General features: G+C 33.2%; 4 protein-coding genes across 4 annotated transcripts; 3 read left to right on the forward strand and 1 right to left on the reverse strand.

Annotated features, from left to right (window-relative positions):
- Positions 1 to 65: 65 nt before the first annotated feature.
- LOC126770598 (developmentally-regulated GTP-binding protein 2) lies at positions 66 to 5,312 on the reverse strand. Its single transcript, XM_050490074.1, has 8 exons — positions 5,037 to 5,312; positions 4,397 to 4,557; positions 3,931 to 4,101; positions 3,465 to 3,608; positions 3,085 to 3,192; positions 2,639 to 2,796; positions 2,051 to 2,177; positions 66 to 1,614 (listed from the first exon to the last, which is right to left on the reverse strand). Exons 1-8 carry the CDS (start codon positions 5,098 to 5,100, stop codon positions 1,453 to 1,455), a joined length of 1,095 nt encoding a protein of 364 aa, XP_050346031.1. The 5' UTR covers positions 5,101 to 5,312; the 3' UTR covers positions 66 to 1,452.
- Positions 5,313 to 5,819: 507 nt separating this feature from the next.
- Positions 5,820 to 9,200, forward strand: LOC126770911 (uncharacterized). Its single transcript, XM_050490520.1, has 7 exons — positions 5,820 to 5,829; positions 6,225 to 6,374; positions 6,658 to 6,855; positions 6,971 to 7,128; positions 7,645 to 7,842; positions 8,458 to 8,551; positions 8,923 to 9,200. Exons 1-7 carry the CDS (start codon positions 5,820 to 5,822, stop codon positions 9,198 to 9,200), a joined length of 1,086 nt encoding a protein of 361 aa, XP_050346477.1.
- A 709-nt stretch (positions 9,201 to 9,909) lies between these two features.
- On the forward strand, positions 9,910 to 13,627 carry LOC126770601 (probable RNA-binding protein 46). The gene is made up of 6 exons (XM_050490077.1): positions 9,910 to 10,086; positions 12,161 to 12,279; positions 12,502 to 12,593; positions 12,672 to 12,967; positions 13,125 to 13,327; positions 13,448 to 13,627. The coding sequence occupies exons 1-6, from the start codon at positions 9,910 to 9,912 to the stop codon at positions 13,620 to 13,622; spliced, it is 1,062 nt and encodes a 353-aa protein (XP_050346034.1). The 3' UTR covers positions 13,623 to 13,627.
- A 1,620-nt stretch (positions 13,628 to 15,247) lies between these two features.
- Positions 15,248 to 20,212, forward strand: LOC126770577 (uncharacterized). The gene is made up of 4 exons (XM_050490041.1): positions 15,248 to 15,363; positions 17,360 to 17,516; positions 18,196 to 18,315; positions 18,423 to 20,212. Exons 1-4 carry the CDS (start codon positions 15,319 to 15,321, stop codon positions 19,364 to 19,366), a joined length of 1,266 nt encoding a protein of 421 aa, XP_050345998.1. The 5' UTR covers positions 15,248 to 15,318; the 3' UTR covers positions 19,367 to 20,212.
- The last annotated feature ends 3,499 nt before the right edge of the window (positions 20,213 to 23,711 follow it).

The raw sequence follows: 23,711 nt of genomic DNA on the forward strand, positions 1-23,711 counted from the left end.
ATAAAATTTTAAGAAATTAGTAAAATAATAAAAGTGAATAATCAAAAGAAAAGAAAAACATTATAAAAATTTAATAAATAATTTTATTGCAACAGTTCGTGTATATATCAATTGTGATTAGGTTAACAGGAGTTTTAAAATACACATGTATAAAGACATCATGACTTTATACATTTAAAAAAAAATATACATTGCGCTTACACACACATGTTAACCATTCTATTGAAGTATTATTTACTAAATGTATTAGAATATACTGTCCATTTACAGGGGCAGACTTAATACCTTGGCTGCTGTAAGACTATGAAAAGTTGATTTCTCTTTCTTTAGAATTGAATCTTTTAATTCTGAACACATTTTTGTGTTTTTAAACATTGACATTGACTCCCTTCTTGAGATTGATTGCCATCCTACGCCTGGGCTTGGTTGGCCCATAGGGAAATCCGCCCCTGCCATCAAGTTGCGGTAGTAATTCGGTATACATGTGGATAATACACGCAACTTACCCATTTAATGTTGATTCGATTACAAATTACAGAATAGCTGAAATATATATTTATAAGCATGCAAAAAATAACAAAAATATGAGGTTTACACCCTGATATTAAGAAACAAATTGCCAGTTGAAACAGAAATGAACAAAATATTGCTTGCATTTATTTTCTATTACATTATTCTTTAAAACGTTATTGCTATAGTTAAGTTTTTCTAAATGCGAAATAAAACAATAATAATCACGACCTGGTAGGCTCAGACATCATTATTAAAGATTAGGGGACGTTTGTTATACCCTTTTTTAATAATTTTAAAATAGATTACACAAAAAGTAATACATAATATTATTACATATACTTTGTAATATTTGTATCAAATCAATTTCTACTCACGATATAAACAAAATAATTTACAATGATGAATTTTACTTCGCTGTAGTCTTATTTTTAAACAAGCACTTTGATATACAACAAGTGCTTACATACATATGTCATGTCAAACAGATGAAACAGGGTTACCAAAACATTAAAATGACATTAATCATTCTTATATTTAAAAAATAGAGGTGTATTTGAAGAACGTAATAAAATAATAAAGCTTCAATTGGTATAGTGAATAAAAAGTGTAATTTTTAAAATGTTTATCATCAGTTTTATCTGGTCTTTGTGTAACTTCATCGAGCTTGGTACCCACTTTTGTGAGTGAACTGACTGACTCATCATTAACAAATAAAGTAACTGAGTACATAGAGACATATCAGACATAACATTTTAGAGCCTACATTAGGTCGTATTGGTCGTGTAACGAATAGTTAATATTTCCCGGTGCCAATAATGTCTACGGACGTTGGTAAACACTCACCATCAGGAGATCTAGTTGCTGGTTGTCTTTCCAATTACAAATTAAAATATTATAAAGTAAAGGTATCCGGTATCGTTCGTGTCGCCGTGTAAACGACTACTTCTTGATGAGCTGCACAACGTCCTGGTCGTGCACGGCGTGTGCCAGCCCCACGCGCTGGGGCGAGTACTTGGTGCTGGTGCCCCACACCAACGCGTACTTCAGCTGCGCCGCAAGCGAACGGTGGATCGAGTGGCACACGTGCTCGATTGACACGCCCTGCGCACACACACGCAATTATATCTGTATTACTTTTATAATAATAAATATATAGTCTATATGGTGTTTTAAATATAAATGATAATATTTTATTAGCCCTCGTTTTAAACAAACACTTATAAGTGTTTCGAATTACTGATTTAATTAGAATTGAACAATTGAATAATTGATGCTTGAGTTTTAATATTTTAAAACACATAATAGGAAAACCAAAAATATATATAAATGTATAATCTTTCTCTAACCTTCGAAAACTTACATATTTAGAAACATCATATACACCAAATTTCTTAATATTGAACTCTTAACCTTCATGTGGTATTTATTTTGTAAAATTACTTTGATATAAAATGCAGACGTAACAATGTATGTTTCAATTGTATTTTTTTAAATAATTGATTATTACAAAAGGCTAACTTTATAATAAAAAAAATACCCTTCTTAAAATAAGTCCGTCGTCGAAGTCTGGAGGTTGTCCAGGCTTCTTAGTGTAGACTCTGATAAGAGATAAATATTCCCAGAGCGTCTCCAGAAGGAAGTCCAAGTTCAGCTTCATGTTACAACTATGGAATAAGAAAATTGTTTTAGACTTTAGTATACAAATGGTTTTAATAATATAGCATAGCATTTTCTAAAGTACTTACTTAAGAAAAACTGAAATTTGAAACATATGTTTATTTTTTTTTTTTTTGGAAATTTCAACTTTAAAAAGAGAGCAGCTAGACACAAGCTTATATGAATTTTATGCTTACAAAGTCAGGACGGGAAGATAGTGATTTTTTTTTTAAATGTATAGTTTAAAAAAATGTAATAAAAGAGAATGAACAAACCACATACATAGGAATATAAGGTTTTAATCATATTCTACAGAAAAACTAGAATAGAAATTTCGTGATACGAAATTGATATCCTAGATCTGTCACAGGCTCAGCTAATAATAGTGACGCCTCATCACGTTAACCGTTTGTTTGATTGGGTTTCTATCATCAGTGTGTCATTAAACTGTTAAAATGACGTGCGTCACCTGACGACCACAGAGTGCGGCTGGCGCGCTATCCGGTCGACCTCCTGTATGGAGATCTGATCGATTTTGTTATACACGTAGAGGCACGGCAAGTACACACGGTTGCCGAGAATCACGTCGATCAGGTCGTCTGGAGTGCAGTCCTCACGGAATAGTACCTGGAACATTGAAAGACATTTAAAACAACTACCAAATTAAATATTTAGGTTAGCATGTTATAAATAGCATATATAAATAGCTATAATATAATAATGTATAAAGTAAAATTGTAAAAATAAATTATCAACCTGTGTCCCACAAATTTAAACATGATAATAAGTTTAGATGCAAGAGTTTTATCGACTGAGCTCTTATAGAGTAATTTTTTTAATCAACTACTTGTTAACTCGTCATGTGTTAATTCGTTGTGTGTGTGCTAGTGGTTATAAAAAGTATTATTAAATTACCTCAGCATTGAATATTTTATATTCATGCAGTATCATCTGCACCATTTTTTCATCTACTTTAGTGAGTTGACACGTTGAGTTAAAGGACAGTCCGCCGCCTTTCTTAATCTGAAATTGTCATAATACATCTTTTAATCATTTATCAACGACGTTTAATATTATTTCATAAAAATACATATATTACTATCAAGCAGCAATACTTAGTAGTTTTGGGTACTGATTTCGAGCCAGTGTAAAGTCATGTGGTAGCACATTGACGATGTTAAGTGGTTAATATTTCTTAAAGCGCCATTGTCTATGGGCAGTGGTGAATACTTTAAATCGGGTGGGCCATTTGCCAATCTGCCTACTTATCTACATAAAAAAAACTGTGATGTTACCTTAAAGTATATATTGGGCTTATTCTTATTCAGTCTGATGCCCACACTCTCCAGCTCTCGCTCCAACAGCTGTCGATGCACGTACGGTTTGGTCGCATCTAACATCATCAGCACCAAGTCAGCTGTTCGAGCAACTGCTATCACCTGTTGTGTTAAGTAAACTTTTATATTTAGATATTTTTTATCAAACAAATACTAATTCAATTGAATTGGAAATATCACATTACTATAGCTTATAGTTTCAGGATAGACAGGCTATTTAAAATGGTTGCCAAAGTATACATTTTAATAAAAAAATAAAATCGGATTTTTTCAGATTCAGTAAATAGGTCAAAAATTTTCATATCTAGTAAATAGGTTATTCAAAAATACTAATAATAAAAAAAGGATTTTCTGATTTGGATCACTTATGCATACATAAAAGTTAAATATTATAAAATTTACAAAGATTAAATGATCACCTTACCTGTCGCCCTCTACCCTTGCCCTGAGCAGCACCTTCTATGATACCGGGCAAATCGAGCAGTTGTATGTTTGCACCCCGGTATTCAATAACCCCAGGAATACATGTCAATGTTGTGAACTCATAACTAGCAGCTTCTGAATGTGTGTGAGTCAGCGTGGACAAAAGAGTTGACTAGAAGTGTAAAAAAATAGTGACTTTAAATAATTTCAATATCATGCAATACAAACCTCTTTCCTTATGCTTTCAATTACTACTTTAATTGAATTATTTATATTACAATAATTGTGTTCCTAATAGTTTTCGTTCACAATTATATACTTATTGTGAAAATCATTTATATTTTTTCGTATGATACTTTCTAAAGTTCAAAAAGTCTCAATGGTTGCTTATGTTATTATAACTTTTGAATAATATGTAATAAAATGAAATATCATATCATCTCATTAATCACTTAAAAAATTCTCACCTTACCAACTGATGGGAATCCTATAAGAGCAACTCTGGCATCACCTGATTTGAGCACATCAAAACCCTCACCCTTATCGCCCCCTTTTTTAGATGGTTCAAGTAACTGGGATCTATATTTAGCTAATTTAGCTTTTAGTAAACCCAAATGGTATTCAGTTGCTGTAATAAAAATAGAACATAAAAGTCAACAATAAAAGAAAATAATAGTCGAAAGTGTGAAACCTTAGAGTATAACAAATATAAAAAATACTTTTATCCTTTTTGTAATTACAGCTTCCTATTCCTACCAAATAAAATAAAAATATTATGCTTAATAAAGGATAATATTCTTTATTCAAGTTATCAGATACTTTCAGTAATTTTACAACGTAAATAAAGCTATCAATGGTAATATATAATATACTCCAAATTAAATAACTTCAAAAGAACTATAACCTTTTCTATTTGTGTGCAAAGGTGTAAGTGAGATTTTCTACAACTCTTATACCTATAATCCACAATAAGGATTGTTTTTGTGATTTCTAATAAAAATAATGATGTATATATTCTATCTTTTGTGTTACATTCAAGGCTGGGTATAATTTAATAGTATCAAACTCTTAAAAACTTAATGATTTATATGTAATATTATAGTGTACCTTTATTCTTCTGTGTTCTTGCTATTTCTTTTTCAATTTCAGATATCTTTTCTAAAATACCCATGGTACAAGATCAAAATTTTTAACAATGTTAAAACAAAACTAAATTAATTTAACCCTACACAAAAAGTATACTAAAAGACTACTACGACACAAATATCATTTCGATTTAAGGCATATAGATAATGTTGCTTGTATATTTGTACTTAATTATTATTTAAAAAATAATGTAGGATTGTAAAGTTAGGTTATCAATTTAGTGTTGTCAACATGTCAGCAGCATTTCTTTTTTTAAACCATTGACAGTAGTCATTAGTGACGTTATGTTATCGATTTTATTTGTAATTGAAAGCCTGCCTATTATATTAAAAATATAAATATAGCATCTTTAAGGTGAACAGAACAAGAAATGAAATCGACATGATTTAATGATTATACTTTATTTAAAGATTTTTATGTACTTTGTTCTATTAATTTTAAACTACACTAAAGATTTTTTACAATTTACCTTTTTTCCATAGTCTACTAGATTATATAAACACAATTACAACATGTATGTCTTGAAATTGATATTGCTGTTAATAATTAGAAGGTAATGTTCAGAATTCTAATATATCAAAAAAAAATGTTTTTAACTGCAACATTAAAATAAGTATACATACATACTGAAATACATTATATAACACCAACATTCAATTTTTTTGAGCTTGAAATGCTTATTTGCGATCGTATATAACTCTATTCCTGTAAGACTGTTTATGATATGATATAGTATCTTTGTAAATGACGGAACGTTATATTAGATTTGAATAAGTAACCTAAGAATAAAGAGCGCCATCTAGTATATAAAAATAGCAACATTAAAAAAGTTAAGCATTAAGAATAATATTTTACACCAGGACGACACTCTGATATAATTTTATGAAAAAAACTGTTTACAATTTACAACATAAGAATGTGAATAATGCGTTTGGCTACAAATCAGTTTAAATCTGAAAATGTTATATCGTCCTTTTAAGAATGAAACAAATAACTATCTAATTATAATATTATTACATTTATAATAACAACGTACATACATTTTAAGCTAGTTTACAATCTCGGTTTCACCTGCAATAGGGATGGGAATTATTTTAGCATGTTTAACATGTGTTATGTATAATATAAGTAGCCTATGTATTTCAACAGGCAAACAGAGACATTTTCCCATTTATAATATTAGCATAGATTTTAATCATTTCAGTAGTCATGCTCAAGAGCTGCAAACAAGATCCATAGAAGAATTGGAGTTAGCTTATGAGGACGAAAAGAATTCTATGATTGCAATAACAGAAACAGGTACATAATTATATGTATGTTTATAAAGCTACATATCATGCAAACAACATTAAAAAATAATGTTTGTATGCGTTTCTCATTTGAGATGCTATCCTTATGTACTCATGTCTCCTATATTTAATATTATGTATGTGAAAGTGAGTTTGCTTATTTGAGGAATCCAATAAGTTTTAGTTTAGTTTAATCCCTACTAAAACTATAAGCAACAACGCTATCACAGCTCGAATGAATATTCATTATTATTGTTTTATAACCGTTTTATATGTTCTTTCTGAGTTAGCAGAGGAAATTGCTTACGATGACTTTTATGACGAAGTAGACAACAGAATAAAAAATGAAAACTCAATGGATATGATATTTTTTGGACCATCTAGTTCATTTTCGAGGATCGATCCTGAAACAATACTGCACATATTAATAAACACGAAGAAAAATTTAATACCAATATCAAGAGCGTTATTAGCATGGGATATGGTAACCGGTATGCTTTTTTATACTTAGAGGATGCACTAAGTGTTCAGTAAGGATTTATGTATCATGTTATATTGATTTTTTATAAATAATTTTACACAAGCTTTTGCACCAATTGTTGTAAGATGGAAAAACTGCGGCGTTTTTACAAGATAGAGAGTTCTTGGCATTTGGAAGTCTTTTAAATGTCATACCGGAGGAAGATCTATACTATGTTAATTTTGGAGATCCATCTGTGCACAAATATTTTTCGAAGAATAACGTAGCCTTAAACAAGCGCAAGGTTAGCGGTGTAAACAATAAAATTATTTTATAATAGTAAACGCCGTAAACAACCGTCTAGCCCTGTCACCGCGAAACAACTGACATTGTTGGTGGATTGTTGTTGCAGGTATACTCTTCTAAGTTTAGTCTCACCACTGCATTTTGTAGAATATACCTACTTACTAATTACTATCATAGCATATTTTTAGGTAATTTAGATTTATTTTTTGTATCGTATATAATACTAGTAATAGTAATAACTTCTGGACCGATATCGGCCACGGTGGCCAATCTCAAGAGACATTATCCAACTGCACAGAACATATTATAGTGCACATGTGTGTGCGCAAACACAGGTGCACTCTCTATACTCTAACTCTCATAACCCGATAGGACAATTATTCGACACGACCGGAAAAAGTTCAGGCGTGACTCCGGGCAGCTACTGAGAATTTTCGACAGAAAAACTCAATAACTTCTTATTGGCCCGACCTCATGTTTAAGTACACGTTATAAGTAAAGTTTTTACTTTTAGATTGGTATTTTAGCTGCAGCTTACAGGCGTTACTATGGTAATAGCTGGTATAAAAGTGGTTCTCAAATTAATGAATTAGGATATCTTTTGTGTGGATTTCCTTCGAATGATCTTAGAAGAATATCACCAGTAACATTTAAGGAACTTACATTTGATGTCTTGAGTAAACTTGGTCGATGTAATCCTGAACAAACAAAGGTAACACAAATAGGTTTTCATAAAGGTAATATATTTTTTAGTTGCGCCAGTATTGTGTATGCCATTGTAATTACAGGCACCAGGAAAATAACGTCTTAATTTTCAAAGTGGATGGTACATTGATGGTATGAGCAATGAGTAATTAACATTTCTTACAGTGACAGTGTCTATGGGCGTTTTTTTATAGCATAGGAAGGCGGACGAAGGAGGACGGTGGCCCATATGGCCACCTGATGGTATGTATTCACCAACGCCCATAGACATTAGCATTCTAAGAAATGTTAACCATCGCTCACATCACCAATGCACCACCAACCTTGGGAACTAAGGTATTATGTCCCTTGTGCCTGTAATTACAATGGCTCACTCACCCTTCAAATCGGAGCACATCAATACCAAGTACTGCTGTTTTGTGGTAGAATATCTGATGAGTTGGTGGTACCCACCTAGACGAGCTTGCACAAAGCTCTACTACCTGTAGACCGGTGGTGGCCTTCTCATTTTAAATTTAAATATATAAAAATCAACATATTTGTAATAATTTATAATAATAGTTAGTCTTAATCAATACGTCATAAAAATCGTCATTAGAAAAGTAATACGCAGTTTTCGCAGACTTTATATGACATTGCAATACATCCGAATGCCTACGGGGAGCCGTATAAATGGTCTTCGCATGAAGTTGGCCGACTGAATACTTTATTTACATGTAGGTAATGCTTAATATCTTCCTGCACGAAATATAATCTATATGACTGCAAAGTTTTTTTTATTGTATAAAGTAACGTAACGTTAAATACAGTGGCGTAGCTTTGTTTAATTCGAATTTAGCGCCTTAGGGGGCCCCGTATATTTGATACGGTTGATACGGCGGTAGCTACGCCCCTGGTTAAGTATTCACCTCCGCCTATAGACAGTTAGAGGTACAAATCACTCTTTCCAGCATCAGACAACTTCTTATCACCTTTTAAGCCAGGAATCAGAAATACAAATTATTGCTGTTTGGCGAATATAAAACAATTACTGACATAATAAATTATTTAAAAAAATAATATATTAAATATAAAAAAAAAATTACAGGCATTCCTAAGCAACAAATAAGCTCAATACAATTGGAAGCGATCACAGCTATTAGTCCAAATGTAATGAAATTAATGAAGCAAAATAAATTAGAATTCTTTACTAAGCCACAAATACTGAGAATGAATAAAAAAACACGAAGAATTTATATTTTACGCATACTATTAAAAAATAGCCTAGATACTAGCCAAATTGCTAAAAAAGGTATTCAAAAAATTAAAACAAATGTCCTAGTTAAATTTATTGTCACCTTAGTACTCTTTACAATTATAGAATAGTTTTTTTTTAAATTATCATTGTGAGTACTTAAGCATTATATCAAAATATATACGTAAATAAAATATTGTCAAAACTATTGTTTTAATTTATCTTGTATAAACTTAAACAGTATAAAACAAATTAATTGCCTGAAGATTACGCGCTTTCGCAGTTTGAATATTTATTTTAAAAAAAGTTTCCATTGTATTACAATTCCTCCCAAGTCCCAAATATTGATTTTGAATAGGATAGATATACAAACAATTTGATGCAAAATTGTAATATCACAAATTAATATTATAAAACGATTCAGCATTTATTCAATTTACAATTTAATAGAAGCAAGGCTGAGTAATTATAATACTAACGAATTCAGGAAAAGGAAATATATTTTTAAAAATAGACACGTTATAAATCGCTAAAACGGATGCTTATCCGTTTTTAATTGAAAATAAACCTCTGCATTTTTAAGTAAGAGGAATTACGTACTGAAGTAAGTTTTCATTAATATTTTAATGCTTGTAGAAATATTGAAAAATATTTAAAATAATGACCAAAAAAAAAACATGTATTTGATTTAATTTCAAGGTCATATTAATAACGCCATTTTGTTGCACGCCATTTTATATATGCTTTCTATCAAGTTCTTTCATTTTTCTTGCTCATCAGAAGGGCACGTATATTCAATAAAATAATAAATATTTATTATAAGCTTAAAATATATTAAAAATGCCATCCGTTAAGCATTATTCGTCAAGTGAAGTAAATCAATATGAATTATCGTCAAGATTATTATCGTTAACTGAAAATAACACATCTTATACACTTACACAAATAAATGGTCAAAGAATTTATAGAAAGGCTCCTCATGCTTGGAGTGGTCCTGAGCCTTCAAGGAATTGTGAGGTAATTATTTTTTATTCATACGCGATTTTAAACATACTAATTATTATATACACCTATATAAAAAAAATTATTTGACCTATTTGATTTACCCGCCATCATGTATCTCAAAATATTGGACGCTCTGTACAAATTATGCTCTTGCTGATTCAGTTAGGTCAGAAAATTATTAAGGATTAAAAGATTATATGAAAGTGATATTCTTTTAGTGTTGATTTCCTTTATTTTTCTGTTGATATAAATTTGCTATTCCAGTTTTTTATAATTATAGTTTTCTTATTGTACAAAAAACTCATATGACTAAAGCATTCGGTATTAATTAGTAAACAAGGCAGTTACGAGATCTTATGTATAAACTATATTATAGTTTGTGTTTATTGTTTACACGCCACAGACTTTTGATCTTTTAGTGGGGTTCATATTTCATATAAGTAATGAGTTCATTTTTGTTGTTAATACAGCTGCTAAAACAAATATATTTTCGTATTTTAAGACAATAAAGGTTGCAGCAAGGCTATCATTAGTAGGTATACCATAGTCACCGGTGACTATTACGTCTGATTTGATTTATTCTTCACATGGCTGGCGCTTTTCGCTTCACATTTCATTCACATCAATCGAAATGATTTTAAGCTAAGAAAACTAGGACATTAGCAAGGGTTCATTTTATTTTGCAATGCAAATGATATAAAATATTATTTTATATTGTGTGCGAAACACAATGCCAGCATCTTGTGAGAGCTTAGAGCCAACTCTGGTAGACTTATTTCTTGTTCTTTTACAATCCCTTTAAACGAGTAATAATAAAAATTTAAGTCCTCACCCTCGCCCACATATAAATTTCTAGCATAAACGTTTTGTTACGGAACTCTACACGCGAGTCCTATACACATGTTTATAATCTTTTATATTTTTTAAAGTGTGTGTGTGTGAACTAATAAGTTCGTCTGCCACATGAGTCCATAATATTGTGTTAGTTAATCGTAATATGGAATCACTAAAACCAAAACCTCAAGCATTATGGATGCGAAAATAGTTCGCATAGTCGTTATCTTCATGAGACTAATTCAGCTAATACGTCAGTGATGTCAACTCCAACAGAATATTCCCCCTAGGACCAACTTCAAATTCCCCTAAATATCGATTAAAAACCCCTAAATTTTTTGTTGTACACTCGTTTTGAGAAGTAATTTCAAATACAAATTAAAAATACATTTAAGTAGTATAAAATAGCTGTTGTATTTATACGGGTATACTTTACACATTGTCATACATTAATTAATGACCTAATTATATTAATGATGATAACAATGAAATTAAACGATTTTTATTTTTCATTCAGTGACCAGAAATCTAAGCCCGGACCTCCTACGTGCTGTACAAGCACGCTGACCGTTGAGCTGTTATTTCAATCTCAATATATTATAGTTTTTTGATATTTCAGTTATAGCCACGCTTAGAGTTTATATTTGGTTTAGTTTGTTAGTTGGGTTCGAGGCTTAATATAAATTGTATAAAGTCGTGCGCTTTTTTAAGGAAAAACAAATAAATCTTGAATAATAGACCACCTAAAATGGGGGTATCTTAAAATAAATGTACCCCCTAAAAACCCCTGGACATCTTGATTCTCCCCAAATTTGGGGAGGGGGGCAACTCTTTCTAACGAGCAAATCTTCTGTCTGAAACGTATTCTCAGTTAAATATTGTAGACAACTGGAATCTGAATGTTTTATATATTAAAATATTAGATGGAATCTCGGAAGTTGATCTAACAATATGTTATCTATTATATAGTAGAAACGACATTTTTCACGAAAAACGATAATTGTCGTGAAAAATGGCTTTGGCTGGTTCGTGAAGAATGGTTAATTCCGTATCTAATTATTTATTAGAGCTCGTTTCGTAGAAACTCGTTCGCCTAGGTAATGATTGTCTTATGTCCAACAGTCATTTGTATTTCATGATTGACTGATGGAATAAATATAAAATAATTGACTGACGCCTGACCCGTTAGGACGAAGCGTATCTTAAAAATATATTTTTACATTTTATTTCAATACCCTATTTTCATTTTTAGGTCTTTATTGGACGTATTCCGCACGATTGTTTCGAGGACACGCTTGTACCCCTATTTCGACAGGCAGGCGAACTGTTTGAATTTCGTCTGATGATCAATTTCTCCGGATGGAATAGAGGGTAAGTCCTCGACTTCGTGTAACATTAACAACTTTTTTTATACAATTATAATCTTCAATATAATAACAACTATCAGATTGTTTCGTAAGAAATACTGGAATATACAAGTGCATTTATCGATTTTGTTAAGTTTCGTATCCAAATATAAAATTAGTTATATATTATAATATATTAATTAGTTTTGTTATGGTCCAAAATGTAATTAACAATACATCTATTTAGGTATGCTTTCGCGATGTACACCACGGAGGCAGAGGCGGGAAACGCTATACGCATGTTCAACAATTACATGATTAGGCCTTCATGGCAATTGGGTAATTTTTTTTTGGCGGCATTTTTTATTTTTTTAGCATAGTTGAACGTTATATAAAATAAAATAAATTACATTCCAGGAGTTTGTCCATCGATCAATAATTGTCGCATATTCATATCTCGCATCCCACCGACCACCCCCACGGCGGAGATCATTCGTTTATTGTATGCGTTGACGGACGAGGTGCAGGAGGTTCGCGTGCGTCGCGGCGCCGCTTCGTGCGCTGCCATCGTAGAGTACCGCTCGCACCGCGGAGCAGCTATGGCGCGCAAGGCGCTGGTAGCGGCGGCGGCGGCGGCCTGGGGCTGCGGTGCGCGACCCGCTGTAGACTGGTCGCTGCCGCAGTCACCGCAATTGCTGCGCCAGTATAGAGAGGTGCATATAAAAATAGCGATTATTGTTTTATTGTAATTTAAACAGCAAAAATATGTTAAATAAACATGCAGTGGAACTGTATTAGTCGTCAACTTGATCTAATATAAATTGTCTTATGTAATTTTTTGACATATTTTAAGATACTGTTGAATTTTAGATCGGTCGCTGGAGCCCCGAGCGTGGCGTGGAGCTGTCCCGCGTGGACGACGAAGGGTCGGCGACTAGCGTGGCGGCGACGGCGGGCGCGGGCGGCTCGTACTCGCTGGAGCGCTGGTCGGCGGCGCGGCGCCTGCGCATGATCCGGGAGGCGCAACGCGCCGCGCAGCCGCCAACGCCGCCCTCGCATTCCGCGCCTTTGGAGTTAGTAATTACTTCAATTGACTACAATCCTTTCAAAGACTCATTCTAGTTATCTTAAAAGCATACTCATAGATGTTAGTACAATATTTATTTTATTATAAGTTGTGTTGTTGTCCTCAGCTGGTCGAGCCAGCTGCATAGCATGGAGTCGCTGGTGTCATCGATGTCCACTTTGGGCATGTCGGAGGCGCGCGTGTGGTCTCCGCCGGCCGCTCCGCCGCAGCGAGATTTCAACCCCTGGACTACGCGATACCCGCTCGGGGAGTTTATGACGCCCGCCCGGGACCACCAGTGAGTCAGGACGGCCTGGGACACTCGCAGACAGTTTCGATGCGATTTGTAAACAATATAAACGAAATTGTTGGTTTACGCAGTCTATATATTTTGAATTATTATTATTTTTACAAGTTGACTCGAAACACATTTTGCGATGATATTTTTTGTCAGGTACCTGGACTATGAGCATTTTATTTTTATTTATATCTGATTACAGAAATCTAGATGAAGTAGTAACTTCAGTATTGTGAGATATATTTGTACATTTTTAAGTAAAGTTCATTTTAAAAATTTTGTGCCTATAGTCCAGGTCATAAAAGGAATAATTTGAGAATTGTGGCAGAGCTAACTTTACAGTTAACCAAGGGTCAATTTCTGTATTTTTTTTGTTTATTTTTTAATGTTGATTATTTATTGCATGAATTAAGATTGCACTTATTTCTTTTTGCACTAACTGGTGTTTTGTTATTTTAAAATAAGCTTAATGCACTCAATATGCTAATAATGCTATAAGTATATTGAACAGTGAGGCACAGGCGGAAATAGGAATAAAACTTGATGATAATTTTCTATTTGCGAAACCATCGGTATCTATGTGTATCGTCTTATCAGAACGCACTCAAGAATTGTAGAAATGTTTGCAAATGCGCAAATGAAATGTAACTTTGCATGCTTAATAACGTCCTTTTATAAATAAATATTCTGTGTTTATTATATTCAAATTTCTGCCTCTGTACAACTGTATGTAATTATATTATTTTTAATGCATGTAAACTTGTTCGAAATATTTAAAATGGTTATGGATAGGGGGATTGGGGCGTAAGAGATGACATGTTTAATCAAGTAGCGGAAGTAGTAGTAATCCACATAGATTTGAATAATGAGTTAAATTGATGACTTGTGTTTTTTCTTAGCTTATATACTTGTTACGTGTGATTTCATTTTCTGTAAGAATGTAATTGCTTGCCTTTTATTTGGTCATGGAATGCAGTATATTAACTACAGATTTCGTCTCTTGCGCTCCACATTATTATGTGGGCACAGATTTTTAATGATTGACATTTGTTTTTATTTTTCAAGTACGATATTTTAAATTTAAGAATCCAATTTCAATATCTTTTTAATTTATGTAATTAAATTTCAAGCTTTTAAGCCAGTATCGGTATATTTAAGAACGATTCTGTCATTATTTAATCTTTTTATGTTGCGGTGGAATATGAATTAAGAGCATATAGCGATTGTATTATTGCACAACGATCTGCACTTTTTTGATGTTTTTTCAACGAAATATTCATTAATATCGTAGTTTACTATTTCTGTACAATTCTATATAAAATCAGGTTATAAGTAGAATCAATTTGGAACCGTTTTGTCGGCATCGAATGAATGCAGCATTATGAAATTAACTAGAATCGGCAAAATCTAATCATTCCGCAACGAGACGATATGAATTTAGCTCGGCTCTCGGTGTTTGAGGTTTTAAACAATATCGCACGACGGTATCGATCGGTCGATTAATAAATTTAAGTACAATGATTTACCGCCGTGTTTCATTTGAACGTATCCCTCGACGGTGCGACGCGACGCGTCTCAGGTGAGTACGTTTTCATTCAATGTCACACGCAGAAGCGCGTGAAAATACAAGTTAGTAAGAAGTTAGTGTCAAACAAAAGTGCGCGCTTGCGTCGCTCGGTCGTCCGTCTGTAGCACGCGCCATGCCGCTGTGCGACAAGTGGGTCGCGCTCAAGATCCTACAGTTCGTAAGTACACCGGGCACTATCGTCAATGTGATGCGGGTTCACATTGACGATACCTTATGCTCTAATATCACATATTATATCATATAATATCACTGCGCACCCATATAGACCATATAGTTGACTAATTATATAATATTGTTTACTATTCTCAGTCAAGTACTTAAGCAAGTTTGGTAGAAATTAATAAAGGCGGGTACATAGATACCTATAAATTGTTTATAAAGATAACTATATAAAAAATATTTATTTATTTAAAAAATTTTTGCCCACCACATTGAGTAGCATGACAAAAGGCGGACTTAATGCCTAAAGGCATTCACACATCTACCAGTCAACCTTTAGGCTACCTCTAAAATTACAATTACAAATTCAGAATAAAGTATATTTAATATATTATTATAGTAAAGTAAAACTTTGGTTTTCAAGTGTTCCAAAACTTTGTCCAATTCGTACGCCTCTGGCCAGTGTTGACATTATAGCATGCATATTACCAAATGTTTAGTTTCACAACATGTTATGTAGATGGCTTACTTGCGTTACCTTAGTTCCATTTAGAAGGTCTGCCATATGATTGATTTTGCCATGTTCCAAGTGTAATATAAATTTTACATTTTATGTGTATGTGTTTATTGTAGGCAATTTTTTTTAAAGTAAATAAGGTTGAAGCTTTGTAAATGTATCTGGCAAAAAAAAACATTCATAATAAAATGTTTTTCTTTTAATTTTAACCTTTTTTATATTGTGAAAATTCGGAATAGTATTCGCAGAGATGAGTAGCAACCTGAACATTGGTAATCGCGTAGGTTTTAATACCTATGCGGTTATTCTAAAACTTGTTCGCTTAATTAAAAATTAATTTTCAAATTGATTGTCTAAGTACTTTGTCTGTCTGCATATAGTTTCCCTTATCTCATTTTCGCTGTAAAATTTCCTTATTATTACATGCATTTCAATGCCGATCCCACGGTGGACAATGACGTAACGACAGTCTTACGAGAGGTCGTAGCTCTGAAGGTAAGTGTAGGGCTAAATGCTGACAAATCGCCAGCTATTGTAAGCTGGGTATTGTTCGAAAGGATGTTTAAACAGACTTCCTTTGAAGGAGCTAAATACTAATAATTAGCAAACAATATTGAGACCTGCATGAAATATTTATTAGTTTATAGTGGGGTTTTACGCTTTATATTGCATGTGGTATTTAGTGGGAATATATATTCTGTTACCTATTAGTAATTTAAAATCAAAATTTATAGAGATTTGTTAAAAACGTTGTCTGTGTAAATCAATATATTATGATAGTTGTCGACGGTCGCAACGATAACCACCTTAGACCTACCAGCTTGCAGTGTACCAATTGCACAATGTCGACATACGAGTTTTAGAGCTTAGAACAGAGAGTAGTAAAAATGGCATGTTTCAAATCGTAAATAAAGATAGCAAATTTCCAATCCTACAAACTATTCGTTAGCTTCGCTTACTACACTATTTCTTAATGCAAACATTGATTTGTGTCGTAAGTTGTGTGCAGATAGTTACCTACTTCCCTTTAACTAAAAGAAATCATTTCTATCAAAACAGTTTTCGTGATTTTGTCTCTCGTTGCAATACTTTACTACAATAAAACAGTGTAGGCTAATGAATACATTTATTTCCATTCCACTTATTTCGTTTCAAGTATCGCGTGGGTGACAGACACGCTAATAATAATAAATTGTAACTTGTTAAACAATGCTTGTATAAAGAAATTCTTCGATATATTATAGTCTTAGCTCGAAAAGTAACTCGGTAGGTATACGATTATTATTAGTTATTCATTAACTTTTATTGTTTAGGATAGTTTTAATGGGAATCACGTAGCAAATGTAGGCTATACATATACCACTATTTGCGTAAGTATTATGAGGAGTACGAGGAGATAAAACATAAGTTCACCAGATCGTAGTAATAATAATTCAAATCACGTTTCGATATAAACATTACATAATGTCGTGCGCAGTTGTTCTGCGTGGCGTGCCTGGTTGCGAAGCGAGTGTCCTCTGACGACGAGGCTCGCCTGGCGCTGCTCTTGCAGAAGTTTTCGCGGGAGTGGTCGCTCCTCACGTCCGTTACCTGGGACTCTGTTGGCGGAGCCTTTGCTGATGCCACATATGGAGGTAAAATTGTTTTATATGCCTAGGGTTTGAGTATAAGGTGTCTGCTGTACATTGTCTAGTTTTAATATATTTATTCTTACATAGTGTGTAGTAATTAATAATTCGTATATCAAAAGTAAACAAGATAATAGGATTTTTTTTATATAGACAGTTTTTTTTTATAAACTATTGCAATATTGTTGGTACTTAGTTAACTAGTTACAAGAATTCCAAGGTCGATATTGAGATTATAAGGTAAACAAACATCATTTATTCACATTAAATACCTATAATAATGCACTTGCGACTCGAATCTCGATATCACTTCGTGGATTTGAAGCATAGTAAGGATTTTTAAAATCGATTAAAAAATAATAATTAAGGAACAATTCTAGCAGCATTAATCTTACATTTGTTTTAAAAACGATTCTTGTGTAGGAAAATTAGGGAAATCTAAGGCTGACTTAATCCCGTATGGCCGTATCTGCTAATGGGGTCATTTTCGTCACACTGAAAAAAACCTTATTAAGTTGTAAACATTATGATAATTAGCGACAAAATAGTTCTGGACACATATGGGTTAACATATCCTGACACGGTGTATGATAAATTTTATTTTTTATAGGTCATGAACATTCATAATGTAACTATAATTATTTTTGAAAAGGCTTTAGTAATGTATTATTATTTTTTATAATAGGTTACGTGATAATAACCTTCGCACTTATATTGGGTCGAATCTTTCAAGAAGTACCGAAAGGAAGGCGGATTTTGGAAGGTTTCCTGCTAGGAATTGGAATGCTTTTCTTTTTAATTTTGGGTAAGTTTAAACTAACCTTTATCAATCTTCAAGATCTTTATGGATCTTTAGAAATATTGAATGCCAGTATATGTGTATCTATTATCATGAATGGTTTATTTCAACAGGTGGTCTAGAGCTGGCGTCACTAGACTCAGTCCCAAGAAACTTAATAGTAAACGCGTCTGTTCTCGGATCGCTGTCGCTCGCTACCGCTATTCTATTTCTAATAGACCTTCTGGGCCCCAGAGTGTACACAGCAACACGACCTTCGCAAACCGATCCATTTTCTTCGCCGAAACCTGAGAAGAAAGTTTCAATACTGACCCATACGCCGGCGGCAACCAACGGTCACGTCCCTAATGGAAAGCATAACGGACACGTCCCTGCTGAAAGACCTAAAGATTTAGATCTTAACAAAGCTAAGGAAAAAGAAACGAAAAAAGAAGAGACCAGCTTGTTTGACGAACCCGACAGTGGCTTCACGAAAATAGATAATCTTCCAATAGAGAAAGATCTAGAAAGATCGAAGTTTGGATCTTTGCGCAACGGCGTCGAGGCAGGAAATTATGTTCGACTCTCAGATCCGTTGTCGATACCGGACAAATTGCATTACGAACAAGAGCTTGCAAAATTCAATGAAAAATATCTAAGAGACTATTTAGATAACGTAGCGGGCAGGTTGCCGGTGAAAGAAGACTATTTGCCAGAACTTCAAACGCCGGTGTTCTCTAAAGTTAAGTCGGGGCGATTGAAAAATTTACATGACGAACTCTCCCCGACGTATGACAAAAAACGTCAATCAAAGTCTCCTACGAGAGCGAAGACGGTTCCTTCACCGACGATTCAGCAACTTGAAGATTACTTGCGGAGTTCCAATAGATCAAGAAGATCCGAAACTCCGGCCATGTTCCCGATGGAGCCGATCGAGGAGAAAGACAGGGAAGGACCGGACATAGAAGGAAGGGCGACCGGTACTCCCACGGATCCCGGCTACGTGCACTATACGGCGGGCAAGTGGCCTGACAGAGGGAGGCAAATACGGACGCCCAGGCACAGTCCGACGCAGTGAATTACATAATGATCGACGACTGGACTTAGTCATCGCGAGACGCGAACTTGATGTGGCGTGATTAATGAGTGGTTTGTGCAATTAATGGCTGAGCTGACGAGTGGCTGAGATCGACGGATTCGAGTAATTAATAAGTTTTCCGGTTTGTATGTACGACTAATTAACTGTTAACCAAATATCTTTATAATGCTGCCATAGTCTGGTGTCATAGTGGTTTATGTGTACAGTATTCCGATTTTTTATAATAGTTATCGTTTTACAAGCTTTTATCTAACTTTACCTGTTAGAAGTTGTAAATCTTGCTAGGGCCGGATTTACTGTCTTGGAGGTCCTGGAGCAATAACCACCCAATTGACCAACTTCTTATGTTTACTTACCTTATTTTCTCTAAAGTTCTTTTAATTACCTTAAACACTGTTAATATTTTAATATTAATTTTATATGTGCAAATATATTTAATATTAAAAATAAAGTACGCAGGGACTTAAAACAATTGAGAATACTTAGTTCGACTATGTTTTAGAGCTATAGTCGTCATTTGTCTTTGTTTTTATATATATGTGTGACTCATTTCATCAAACTTTAGCTAGGTTTCATTGTAATTAGTTCCCATACATAAGATAAATTAATATAGCTTGTATTTGATATCTACAAATTTTTTGTGTTCGTAATAAATTGTCGTTTATGTATTTTTAATTATGTTTTTATTGTTGGAAATACCTCTTAATAAAAATTGTTTAGCTATTCGTTAAAGACAAAAGAATTAATAGTCATGGGTTTTAAACCTCGCTTGGCGACGGAAGTTCGTTGCTCTTAAGTGGAAGATTAAAGTTAATTTGAAAATAATGAGTGCGACAACACCGCGCATGTGAGACAATGATATAAAAAATACATAAAATCGGTGCTAGGTTTTTGTTTTATTTGATTTTTGGTTCCAATATTCAGCGTATGTAAATAATATATAAGCAGAATATGTTATTCAATATAACATAATAAATAGATATTTATAATGTATACTAATATACAATATTTCGTAGTCAGGTTTATATTTTTATTCATACCATTATATTTTTAATCATTATATTATTATTTTCTAAAAAACTTGTTCATGCTCTTTATCATAGATCTATTATTCAAATAAACAGTTCGGTAAAATTTGCTGATATTTTTGAAAATTCGATCAGGTCGGTCGACACGCGGAAAATTTCTGTTATTGATATTATTCAGGACCATAAAATTTATCAATTTGATACATGCCTTAATACTATGAGATAAAAATTGTGGTCATGGGCTTTCGTGCTACTAAATACACTAAGACATGTCGCGATAATTAGGAACATTATCAGAAACCCCTTTCTACGAGCGTATGCTTATTGTTCCACACCTATGGGAATGTTCATTGAAATCAGAGCCCAAGAATGTTACTTTCATTTGGCTTTTGCTACATGTTAAATAGAATAGAGATTTCAAATGTAAATCGAAAATTTCTTATTTACATTACGTATATGACCATAGTGGAGTCATAGTGGTCGAAGTATCATTTTTCTCAAATTTTCTCGCGATTTTGGATGAGACGAGTGAAATAAAAAGTCATAATTCTTCAATATCTGAACTTATTGCTATACATAGTAACTTTACCTAGAGGAATTACATCATCTAAGTAGAATAAATGCAATCTGGAAAATGACATCTTGCCATACTGATCTAAGCAAAAAAACTTGATTGGATAATTATGGTACTATTTTGTAAACATGATTTAATAATAATAATAAATAACTTTATTCAACAAAAAGAAACAAAGACAAAAAAAAAATAAGGTACAAAACCATAAAAAAGAGTTAACAATACCATTTTTCATTATTTGGAGAAAAGGTCGTAGTCTCAGCTAGGCTGCTTTTCAGTCTCCGCCTTGTACATATGCTGCCAACACAAACGCTATTTAATTACAATACAAAGATAAGTCGAGATGGCCCAGTGGTAAGAACGCGTGAATCTTAACCGATGAACGTGGGTTCAAACCCGGGCAAGCACCTCTGAATTTACATGTGCTTAATTTCTGTTTATAATTCATCTCGTGCTTTTCGGTGAAGGAAAACATCGTGAGGAAACCTGCATGTGTCTAATTTCATCGAAATTCTGCCACATGTGTATTCTACCAACCCGCACTGGAGCAGCGTGGTGGAATAAGCTGCAAACCTTCTCCTCAAAAAAGGGAGAGGAGGCCTTAGCCCAGCAGTGGGACATTTACAGGCTGTTACTGTTACTGTACCGTTACAAAGATATATTACTGGATGGGTTCCCCCTTTGCAGTAATATATCTATGTATTGTACACGCTTAGTTTTACATTTTTGGGGGTGAAGGCGACCTTATCATGATTCGCCGATAAAAATGTCTTTTATGAACAGCTTTAATAACATTGCAGTTACTGTCCGACGTCCGTCATATCACACACATACACCTTTAACGGTATAACTTTTTTTTAGTTTTTTATAGATACATTTTTATGTTATTTGTTAATTCTCGTATTAATTTAGATTGGTAAGCAAATTGAAAATGGTAACTAAACTCGCTGTGTATGAAGTACAAATGCATTTCGCAAGAGTTTACGCTGATGTGAGTTCTTCATAGTTATGTTAATGAAAGGAACCTCCGAATAGAATGAGTGGGTTTATATCACGATAGGTCAAGTATGGAGATATTGGTTATGGCCTTAAACTTGAATGAAACTCTAAGAAACTATATATTAATTAAAAAACATGTTTTTTTTGTAAATTAATTGATATATTGTGTCGAGTTACGTGCGTGTTGTCGACTCAGGATCAGTCTACAGCCAGCAGGACCCTTTTATACTCAAAGAACATGTTATATACTATCGATCGATCGATCGGCACTAGTCGGTTGGCTGACGGTTTGGATAGCGTCGTAAAGTCCCAAATTTCACGATATATATAATAATACATGTATGTTTCAAGAAATATAAATAACCCACTCCTGCTTATATTTACTGATAGCAAACTCATCATTCAAATCAGAACACATAAAAATAATTCATGTTTTAATTAAAAACATGACGAACACAAATTACTACATCAAGACATTAACTTAAACAATTGAACAGATATAATGTTAACCGCAAGTCAGATAAACACAAGGAAGACATTAATAAACAATAAAGCGTAAATTAAATCTGAATGTGACGTGTTTGGCGCTGAGACGACATCGGCGATAAAGTTCACACGCGTAACTCCAGCCTTGTAAAGTATAACATAATGATAGTTTAGGTGTTATAATTTTATTGTGATCCAAGAAAACATTAAGATGATTCATAAAATGTTATATATTCTGTGACTTGTACTGTAGTTAGATATTATGACAATGATTATTGGCGGGAAAACAGACAGACAGATAGGAATTTTTTTTACGGCGACCAGAAAAGGCCCTTTGGTTTTCCGTTGATCAAGCATTTTAAAACAAGGAAATCAAGCTTTAAAATGTGACCTATTTGATTCAGATGAAATATGTTATTTTTTTCAAGAATATAATAAGTATGTAAACATTACATCGGATAAAATATAAAAAGACAAATTAATCTTCTCAAGCATATACTTTTAAAGACGAAATCAGAATCTTAGTGGAAACAGCGTCGGCCACATTTCACTACTGAAACCTAATAGCTGTTCATCCATTGTTAATCCTTAGAATAACGAAGGTAAAAACAATGAATGAACATTAGACGAAGATATAAAACATTTATTTTCATCTATTCTAATTCTCCGATTTCATAGATATCGCTTGTAACTTTTTTTAGAAAATTATAAAGTTAAATATTGTCAACATTTCATTGTACCTAAACCGTGATGGGTTGATATAATTACGGGGTAAACTTTGAATAATCCTATCTATTACCGGTTTCAAAAGTTAAATAATTTCTTTCTGAAAATTCAAGATTATTTTTATTGTTTAAATCGTATTCATAAGAAATTTTCTTTTGAATTGAAGGTGAAACTTTAATCAAGTAGTTTTCAAATTGATCTCTTATTCAGTGAAAATATTCTGTTACATACTTAAGCAGTATTTGCTTAAGTATGTAAACCGCTGTTGTGTGGTATTTATGTTAAATACCACACAACAGCGGTTGTGGTCGTACAAAAAGGAATTCGTTGACACCCCTCTCTCTATCTAAATTTGAAATGTAATTGTGTTTATATAACAGCCCGTTAATGTCCCACTGCTGGGCTAAGGCCTCCTATCCCTTTTGAGGAGAAGGTTTGGAGCTTATTCCACCACGCTGCTCCAATGCGGGTTGGTAGAATACACATGTGGCATAATTTCAATGAAATTAGA

The sequence above is a fragment of the Nymphalis io genome, chromosome 9 (assembly GCF_905147045.1).
Source record: "Nymphalis io chromosome 9, ilAglIoxx1.1, whole genome shotgun sequence".
In the NCBI taxonomy this organism is placed as follows: domain Eukaryota; kingdom Metazoa; phylum Arthropoda; class Insecta; order Lepidoptera; family Nymphalidae; genus Nymphalis; species Nymphalis io.

Bases quoted from the DNA above. Each gene is read 5' to 3' on its own strand.
- LOC126770598 (XM_050490074.1), bottom strand. From the start codon at position 5,100: ATGGGTATTTTAGAAAAGATATCTGAAATTGAAAAAGAAATAGCAAGA. The intron at 3,609-3,930 runs GTAAGGTGATCA...TTAACACAACAG, and splicing joins GCAAGGGTAGAGGGCGACAG to GTGATAGCAGTTGCTCGAAC. The intron at 2,797-3,084 runs GTAATTTAATAA...TCAATGTTCCAG, and splicing joins ATAAAATATTCAATGCTGAG to GTACTATTCCGTGAGGACTG.
- LOC126770911 (XM_050490520.1), top strand. The intron at 6,375-6,657 runs GTACATAATTAT...CTGAGTTAGCAG, and splicing joins GATTGCAATAACAGAAACAG to AGGAAATTGCTTACGATGAC. The intron at 6,856-6,970 runs GTATGCTTTTTT...AATTGTTGTAAG, and splicing joins AGCATGGGATATGGTAACCG to ATGGAAAAACTGCGGCGTTT.
- LOC126770601 (XM_050490077.1), top strand. From the start codon at position 9,910: ATGCCATCCGTTAAGCATTATTCGTCAAGTGAAGTAAATCAATATGAA. The intron at 12,968-13,124 runs GTGCATATAAAA...GTTGAATTTTAG, and splicing joins TGCTGCGCCAGTATAGAGAG to ATCGGTCGCTGGAGCCCCGA. The intron at 13,328-13,447 runs GTTAGTAATTAC...TGTTGTCCTCAG, and splicing joins TCGCATTCCGCGCCTTTGGA to CTGGTCGAGCCAGCTGCATA.
- LOC126770577 (XM_050490041.1), top strand. From the start codon at position 15,319: ATGCCGCTGTGCGACAAGTGGGTCGCGCTCAAGATCCTACAGTTC. The intron at 15,364-17,359 runs GTAAGTACACCG...TGTCGTGCGCAG, and splicing joins CGCTCAAGATCCTACAGTTC to TTGTTCTGCGTGGCGTGCCT. The intron at 17,517-18,195 runs GTAAAATTGTTT...TTTTTATAATAG, and splicing joins TGCTGATGCCACATATGGAG to GTTACGTGATAATAACCTTC.